Consider the following 9,681-nt stretch of genomic DNA (forward strand, 5'->3'; position numbering starts at 1 on the left):
TGTTACTCATTACTCTATAGGAAGTCCCTAGTCCTATCCAGTGTTACTCATTACTCTATAGGAAGTCCCTAGTCCTATCCAGTGTTACTCATTACTCTATAGGAAGTCCCTAGTCCTATCCAATGTTACTCATTACTCTATAGGAAGTCCCTAGTCCTATACAATGTTACTCATTACTCTATAGGAAGTCCCTAGTCCTATCCAATGTTACTCATTACTCTATAGGAAGTCCCTAGTCCTATCCAATGATACTCATTACTCTATAGGAAGTCCCTAGTCCTATCCAATGATACTCATTACTCTATAGGAAGACCCTAGTCTACATACAATGTTACTCATTGCTCTATGTGTAGACCCTAGTCCTATCCAATGATACTCATTACTCTATATGTAGACCCTAGTCCTATCCAATGATACTCATTACTCTATAGGTAGTCCCTAGTCCTATCCAATGTTACTCATTACTCTATAGGAAGTCCCTAGTCCTATCCAATGATACTCATTACTCTATAGGAAGTCCCTAGTCCTATCCAATGTTACTCATTACTCTATAGGAAGTCCCTAGTCCTATCCAATGTTACTCATTACTCTATAGGAAGTCCCTAGTCCTATCCAATGTTACTCATTACTCTATAGGAAGTCCCTAGTCCTATCCAATGTTACTCATTACTCTATAGGAAGTCCCTAGTCCTATCCAATGTTACTCATTACTCTATAGGAAGTCCCTAGTCCTATCCAATGTTACTCATTACTCTATAGGAAGTCCCTAGTCCTATCCAATGATACTCATTACTCTATAGGAAGTCCCTAGTCCTATCCAATGTTACTCATTACTCTATAGGTAGACCCTAGTCCTATCCAATGTTACTCATTACTCTATAGGTAGACCCTAGTCCTATCCAATGATATTCATTACTCTATAGGAAGACCCTAGTCCTATCCAATGATACTCATTACTCTATAGGTAGACCCTAGTCCTATCCAGTGTTACTCATTACTCTATAGGTAGACCCTAGTCCTATCCAATGATACTCATTACTCTATAGGAAGACCCTAGTCTACATACAATGATACTCATTACTCTATAGGTAGACCCTAGTCCTATCCAGTGTTACTCATTACTCTATAGATAGACCCTAGTCCTATCCAATGATACTCATTACTCTATAGGTAGACCCTAGTCCTATCCAATGATACTCATTACTCTATAGGTAGACCCTAGTCTACATACAATGATATTGATTACTCTATAGGTAGATGCTAATCTATAAGTCCCCATACACCTATCAGGAGACACTACGGGTTGCACAATTCCACAAATTTTCCCAGAATACCCAGATTTTCTAGAAATCCCGGTTGGAGAAATACTGTATTTCCTGCTTTTCCCTCCTAATTCTGGGAATGTCCCTGCTTTCCCCCCCTAATTCTGGGAATGTCCCTGCTTTTCCCTCCTAATTCTGGGAATGTCCCTGCTTTTCCCTCCTAATTCTGGGAATGTCCCTGCTTTTCCCCTCCTAATTCTGGGAATGTCCCTGCTTTTCCCCCCTAATTCTGGGAATGTCCCTGCTTTTCCCCACCTAATTCTGGGAATGTCCCTGCTTTTTCCCGCCTAATTCTGGGAATGTCCCTGCTTTTTCCCTCCTAATTCTGGGAATGTCCCTGCTTTTCCCTCCTAATTCTGGGAATGTCCCTGCTTTTCTCCTCCTAATTCTGGGAATGTTCCAACTGGGATTTCTGTAAAAGCCTGGTAGATTTTTTTTGTTCAACCCAAACCCAAAGCCACTATCTCTGGGTACTTACGGACACAGACAGGGGTACGTCCGGACCAGCGGTGGTCCTGTTCACAGATTCGTACAGACACCCCGATGAGTCTGAATCCCGGGTTACACTGGTAAACCACACTACCTCTGTAGTTATAGTTCTCTCCTATGATCTGACCATTCACTATTGGCTCTGGCGTACCACAGTGACCCGCTAGAGAGGAGGGACAGAACAGAGCGAGACAAAGAATACAGTCACATATGCATACAGGGATATATTCTGTTTGTCATAAAGAGGTCATATAGCCTTAATAAAACACAATGGTTGACCAAACCCCACGAGCTGGTTCTTTATGAAAATAGCTTGAAATACAAAATGATATTGAACTGGTTAAATGTGGTTGTAACTGTCTCTAGCTGGTTCCGGTTCTCTCACCGAGACACTGGACCTGAGATCCACTCCAGAGGCCATTGGACATGCACTCTCTGACCCGGGAACCAACCAGCGTATAGCCTGTGTTACAGGAGAAGATGGCTGTCGCTCCGAACACTGTCAACGTCCCGATCTTATTACCATTCGGAGGAGTGCCCAGGTCCCCACAGGAGATTACTGAGGAGAGGAGAGGAGAGGAGAGGAGAGGAGAGGAGAGGAGAGGAGAGGAGAGGAGAGGAGAGGAGAGGAGAGGAGAGGAGAGGAGAGGAGAGGAGAGGAGAGGAGAGGAGAGGAAACACGATGAGGCAAGCAGAATAAAAAATGAATCCTAAAAGAACAACCAAACACATTCATATGTTCAACTTGGTGTATTTCATTTGGGTAATTGTCTTGTTTTGATGACATTTTGTTGGATCAAGGTTTCCTCTCTGCATTCATCAAGGCTAACAATTCTCTCTCTCTCTCTCCTCTCTGCATTCCTCTGGGCTAATCTTTCTCTCTCTCCTCTCTGCGTTCATCAATCTTTTTTGGGGGGGGGGCGGCAGGTAGCCAAGTGGTTAGAGCGTTAGGCCAATAACTGAAAGATTGCTGGATCGAATCCCAGAGCTGACAAGGTAAAACATCTGTCGTTCTGCCCCTGAACAAGGCAGATAACCCAGCGTTCCCCAGTAGGCCGTCATCGTATTAACTGACTTGCCTAGTTAAATAAAGGTTAAATAAATGTAGAAACAATTATAATAATTGTCTCTCTCCTCTGTGCAGGAGAACATGTAAAGAAAGCATTAGTCTGGTGAATTAACACTGATAATGATCTTCATGGGAAATCCGTTTTATTTACTGTGTCTTTCTCATTCTACTACATCATCTAAAGCACAACTTGGCTGAAAGCAAAACGGCAGATTGTACTGCTCTACAATGCATTGTGGGAGATGTAGATTCCGACTCACTCTCGCAGGCCGGCCGGGGCTCCGGGTAGTCCCAGGTGCTGTTGGCCTGGCAACGGATGACCCTCTGACCCTTGTAGTAATAACCGGGGTCACAGATGAGCATCATCAAGGCGTCGTATTGGCTCTGAGACCCGTAGATCAGCCTCCATCTCCCGTGATCCACCGCAGAGTGGCCGATGTCAGGGCAGGTCACCGCTGCAAAGGTCAGGGGGTCAGATACACATAGGTCACCGGTCAGAAATGACTAACTGAACTGTTTTAAGATGTGAAATGACTTTTATGTTATCAATAGGCAATATACTCAGTCTATTCATCTGTACGTTATTTACTGATGCTCGTTAATTATTTGGTTTCCTTATCTCTTACTTATTATATATTTTTTTTGTCATTTTCAGAAAACTGCATCGTTGATTAAGGGCTTGTAAGTAAGCATTTCACGGTAAGGTCTACACCTGTTGTATTCAACGCATGTGACAAATAAACATTTGATTTGACTTGATTTTAATAGTTGATACTTTATTATATTTAGTCGTCAAAGTACATTTAAAAATCGCCACGATTAAAAGCCACAACTAGCGAACCTCATTTTCTGGCGCTGAACCCGGTCACAACTCTAATTCTGAAAAAAACCTTTTTATAATTATTCGAAATCATTACACATGTGGAAGGTAATGTAGCCCCAATGAGAACTGAATGATGTGATCTCCAACCAATGAGGCCTCACGATAAGTGATCTCCAACCAATGAGGCTTCACGATAAGTGATCTCCAACCAATGAGGCCTCACGATAAGTGATCTTCAACCAATGAGGCCTCACGATAAGTGAACTCTAACCAATGAGGAATCAGTACAAGTGAACTCCAACCAATGAGGACATACACTCACCGGACAGTTTATTAGGTACACCACTCCATTCTCGAAAATTGATGGCTCTTACAGACAGTGAGTCACATGGCTGTGGCTTGTTATATACAGCAGGCAGGCCGGCATCAAGGCATTCAGTTACTGTTCCATTGAACATTAGTTAACTAAGTGACTTTGACCGTCGTATGATGGCGCGGCAGGTAGCCTAGTGGTTAGAGTGTAGAGGTGGCAGGTAGCCTAGTGGTTAGAGTGTAGAGGAGGCAGGAGGCCTAGGTGCTTAGAGCGTTGGACTAGTAACCGAAAGGTTGCAAGATCAAATCCCTGAGTTGACAAGGTACAAATCTGTCATTCTGCCCCTGAACAAGGCAGTTAACCCACTGTTCCTAGGCCGTCATTGAAAATAAGAATTTGTTCTTAACTGACTTGCCGAGTTAAATAAAGGTAAAAAAAAAAGATAATCGGTGCAAGGTGAGCCGGTTCCAGTATCTCAGAAACGTCCGCTCTCCTGTGCTTTCCACACATGACAGTGTCTCGGGTTTACAGAGAATGGTGCGACAATCAGAAAACATCCAGTCAGCGGAAGTCCTGTGGGTGAAAACTGCTCGTTGATAAGAGCGGTAGAAGGAGAATGGCAAGAACTGTGCAAGTTTACAGGTGGGCCACAAAACAGGCAAATAGCGGCGCAGTACAACAGTGGTGTGCAGAACGGCATCTCTGAGCGCACAACTCGTCGGTTCTGGTCACAGACGGGCACAACTCATCGGTTCTGGTCACAGATGGGCTGTTGCAGCAGACGACAACACTGGGTTCCCATCAGTTAAAACAAGAAGGAGCCTGGTCCAGTGGGCACGCCATCACTGAGGACTGAAAAAACATTGCCTGGTCCGACAAAATCCCGGTTCCTGTTGCGTCATGCTGATGGCAGAGTTAGGATTTGACGTAAACAGCGTGAGTCCATGGCCCCCATCCTGCCTGGTGTCAACAGTACAGGCTGGTCCTGGTGTCAACGGTACGGGTTGGTACTGGTGTCAACGGTACAGGCTGGTCCTGGTGTCAACGGTACGGGCTGGTCCTGGTGTCAACGGTACGGGCTGGTCCTGGTGTCAACGGTACGGGCTGGTGGTGGTGATGTAATGTTTTCCTGGCACACGTTAGGTCCCTTGATAGCAAATTGAGCAACTGTAGAATCTATGCCCCAGAGAATTCAGGCTGTTCTGGCGGCAATAAACAAAGTATAGGTATGTCAACTCCAACCAATGAGGACTACTCACGTATGCAGCGGGACGGGGCCTGATTGGAGCTCCACCTCCCAGACTCCTGACAGACGACTGACACGGCCAGGGGGCTGGCCAATCTGAAACCGGGGTTGCATTGGTACATGGCCCTGGCACCAAGAGTGAAGTCCTGCCCGACAATACTACCGTTTACTGGAGGTATAGGCATCCCACAAGCCATCACTGAAAGAGAGGGGAAGGGAGGGGGGCAAAGGGAGAGAGAGAGAGATAGAAAGAGAAAGAGGAATGGAAAGAGATACAGTGAGAGAGAGAAAACAACATTACAAAATTGAAAACAGAGCAGTTGGTAGATATGGATTTAACCAAGATGGAATAAGGGATTATTTCACCGTCAGGCAAAGAACCGGCAGTGACAAAGCACATGACATAAAAACTACCCAGGAGGCTTTAGAATAAGCATCTCTGTATGCATAGAGCTTCTCTCACAACATGCCCCTTGTACAAATGCTCTCACTCTCACAAGCATTATCGTGGCATAAACATTAGTTTGCCCCCCCCGTCTGCGCTCGGTAAACATAACCTGCCTGCATCTCAAATGGTACCCTAATCCCTACCAGAGCCCTGGTCAAACGTAGTGCACTAAGTAGGGAATAGGGTGACAATTTGGGACTCTGTCAGTAGAGAGCTACGTAATTCAGACTACAGATCACACCTGCAGTTGACTTTCGAAGCACACAATGGCCGCCCCGCTGTTACCAATTTCCACATTCACTGCTGTTGTTGATACAGCATCACCGCAACTGTTGATACAGCTGGTCACCGGAGTAGGGCTGCGGGGCGATTGAAACCCTTAGGTTTTGTTTCTGAGAGAAAGCATACATAGGAAAAGTTTATGGGGAATCGACTGTGGTTTTTACAACGGGTTGTTTTGAGAGTAATAGAATGCTGCAGGATGGGGCTTTAAAGAGCAGCTTGGATTTCGGAGGAAAGATTTCAAATGTTTCCGTGTCAACGTGATTTCCTGGGGTCTTAGAGCATCTTTATTCTATCAGCCAATCAAATCTTCCATTAACCAATCAAATCTTCTATCAACCAATCAAATCTTCCATTAACCAATCAAATCTTCTATCAACCAATCAAATCTTCCATTAACCAATCAAATCTTCCATCAACCAATCAAATCTTCCATTAACCAATCAAATCTTCCATCAGCCAATCAAATCTTCCATTAGCCAATCAAATCTTCCATTAACCAATCAAATCTTCCATCAACCAATCAAATCTTCCATCAACCAATCAAATCTTCCATTAACCAATCAAATTTTACATTAACCAATCAAATCTTCCATTAACCAATCAAATATTCCATTAACCAATCAAATCTTCCATCAACCAATCAAATCTTCCATCAACCAATCAAATCTTCCATTAACCAATCAAATCTTCCATCAAACAATCAAATCTTCCATTAACCAATCAAATCCTCCATTAACCAATCAAATCCTCCATTAACCAATCAAATCTTCCATTAACCAATCAAATCTTCCATTAACCAATCATATCTTCCATCAGCCAATCAAGTCTTCCATTAACCAATCAAATTTTCCATCAAACAATCTGTGTGACCTACCATAAATGTGTGACCAACTTTTCATAATTGAGGCTTAAAATGAATTCCCATAAACATTTTCATAACAATTATCATGTTATTCATTTCGACTCTATCCCCCTCAAGGAAGACATTATGTCACTTTATCCAGAAAGTCAATTAGTAAATGTTTACATTTTTAAGTTATTGATTTTGCTAAATAACGACTGTATAACTTCTCTGTGACAAAATGTTAACTTGACCTTTTCAGTTAAGTCATGGTCAACAACTCCCTGTTTACAATTCAACCCACACCGCCCACAGCAGAATCAATACATTAGAGGATCCCCACACCACCATCAATACATTAGAGGATCCCCACACCACCATCAATACATTAGAGGATCCCCACACCACCATCAATACATTAGAGGATCCCCACACCACCATCAATACATTAGAGGATCCCCACACCTCCATCAACACATTAGAGGATCCCCACACCTCCAATACATTAGAGGATCCCCACACCACCATCAATACATTAGAGGATCCCCACACCACCATCAATACATTAGAGGATCCCCACTCCACCTCCAATACATTAGAGGATCCCCAAACCACCAGCAATACATTAGAGGATCCCCACACCACCATCAATACATTAGAGGATCCCCACACCACCATCAATACATTAGAGGATCCCCACACCACCATCAATACGTTAGAGGATCCCCACACCACCATCAATACATTAGAGGATCCCCACACCTCCATCAATACATTAGAGGATCCCCACACCACCATCAATGCATTAGAGGATCCCCACACCACCATCAATACATTAGAGGATCCCCACACCACCATCAACACATTAGAGGATCCCCACACCACCATCAATACATTAGAGGATCCCCACACCTCCATCAATACATTAGAGGATCCCCACACCTCCATCAATACATTAGAGGATCCCCACACCACCATCAATACATTAGAGGATCCCCACACCACCATCAATACATTAGAGGATCCCCACACCACCTCCAATACATTAGAAGATCCCCACACCTCCATCAATACATTAGAGGATCCCCACACCACCATCAATACGTTAGAGGATCCCCACACCACCATCAATACATTAGAGGATCCCCACACCACCATCAATACATTAGAAAATCCCCACACCACCATCAATACATTAGAGGATCCCCACACCACCATCAATACATTAGAGGATCCCCACACCTCCATCAATACATTAGAGGATCCCCACACCTCCAATACATTAGAGGATCCCCACACCACCATCAATACATTAGAGGATCCCCACACCTCCAATACATTAGAGGATCCCCACACCACCATCAATACATTAGAGGATCCCCACACCACCATCAATACATTAGAGGATCCCCACACCACCATCAATACATTAGAGGATCCCCACACCACCATCATTACATTAGAGGATCCCCACACCACCATCAATACATTAGAGGATCCCCACACCACCATCAATACATTAGAGGATCCCCACACCTCCATCAATACATTAGAGGATCCCCACACCACCTCCAATACATTAGAGGATCCCCACACCACCATCAATACATTAGAGGATCCCCACACCACCATCAATACATTAGAGGATCCCCACACCACCATCAATACATTAGAGGATCCCCACACCTCCATCAATACATTAGAGGATCCCCACACCTCCAATACATTAGAGGATCCCCACACCACCATCAATACATTAGAGGATCCCCACACCACCTCCAATACATTAGAGGATCCCCACACCACCATCAATACATTAGAGGATCCCCACACCACCATCAATACGTTAGAGGATCCCCACACCACCATCAATACATTAGAGGATCCCCACACCTCCATCAATACATTAGAGGATCCCCACACCACCATCAATGCATTAGAGGATCCCCACACCACCATCAATACATTAGAGGATCCCCACACCTCCATCAATACGTTAGAGGATCCCCACACCTCCATCAATACATTAGAGGATCCCCACACCACCATCAATACATTAGAGGATCCCCACACCACCATCAACACATTAGAGGATCCCCACACCACCATCAATACATTAGAGGATCCCCACACCTCCATCAATACATTAGAGGATCCCCACACCTCCATCAATACATTAGAGGATCCCCACACCACCATCAATACATTAGAGGATCCCCACACCACCATCAATACATTAGAGGATCCCCACACCACCTCCAATACATTAGAGGATCCCCACACCTCCATCAATACATTAGAAGATCCCCACACCACCATCAATACATTAGAGGACCCCCACACCACCATCAATACATTAGAGGATCCCCACACCACCATCAATACATTAGAGGATCCCCACACCACCATCAATACGTTAGAGGATCCCCACACCACCATCAATACATTAGATGATCCCCACACCACCATCAATACATTAGAGGATCCCCTCACCACCATCAATACATTAGAGGATCCCCACACCTCCATCAATACATTAGAGGATCCCCACACCTCCATCAATACATTAGAGGATCCCCACACCTCCATCAATACATTAGAGGATCCCCACACCACCGTCAATACATTAGAGGATCCCCACACCTCCATCAGTACATTAGAGGATCCCCACACCACCATCAATACGTTAGAGGATCCCCACACCTCCGTCAATACATTAGAGGATCCCCACACCTCCAATACATTAGAGGATCCCCACACCACCATCAATACATTAGAGGATCCCCACACCTCCATCAATACATTAGAGGATCCCCACACCACCATCAATACATTAGAGGATCCC

At 44.5% G+C, this 9,681-nt stretch overlaps 1 protein-coding gene across 1 annotated transcript in view; it reads right to left on the reverse strand.

Annotated features, from left to right (window-relative positions):
• csmd2 (CUB and Sushi multiple domains 2) overlaps nt 1-9,681 on the reverse strand; it is an 899,615-nt gene that overhangs the window by 130,111 nt on the left and 759,823 nt on the right. Inside the window, exons 46-49 of the mRNA XM_071373664.1 lie at nt 5,276-5,461; nt 3,141-3,335; nt 2,197-2,370; nt 1,801-1,974 (exon numbers count right to left, since the gene is read on the reverse strand). Coding sequence (XP_071229765.1) covers nt 1,801-1,974; nt 2,197-2,370; nt 3,141-3,335; nt 5,276-5,461 — 729 coding nt within the window. The remainder of the gene's footprint in view (nt 1-1,800; nt 1,975-2,196; nt 2,371-3,140; nt 3,336-5,275; nt 5,462-9,681) is intronic.

This window comes from Salvelinus alpinus, chromosome 29 (assembly GCF_045679555.1).
Source record: "Salvelinus alpinus chromosome 29, SLU_Salpinus.1, whole genome shotgun sequence".
NCBI classification, from domain to species: domain Eukaryota; kingdom Metazoa; phylum Chordata; class Actinopteri; order Salmoniformes; family Salmonidae; genus Salvelinus; species Salvelinus alpinus.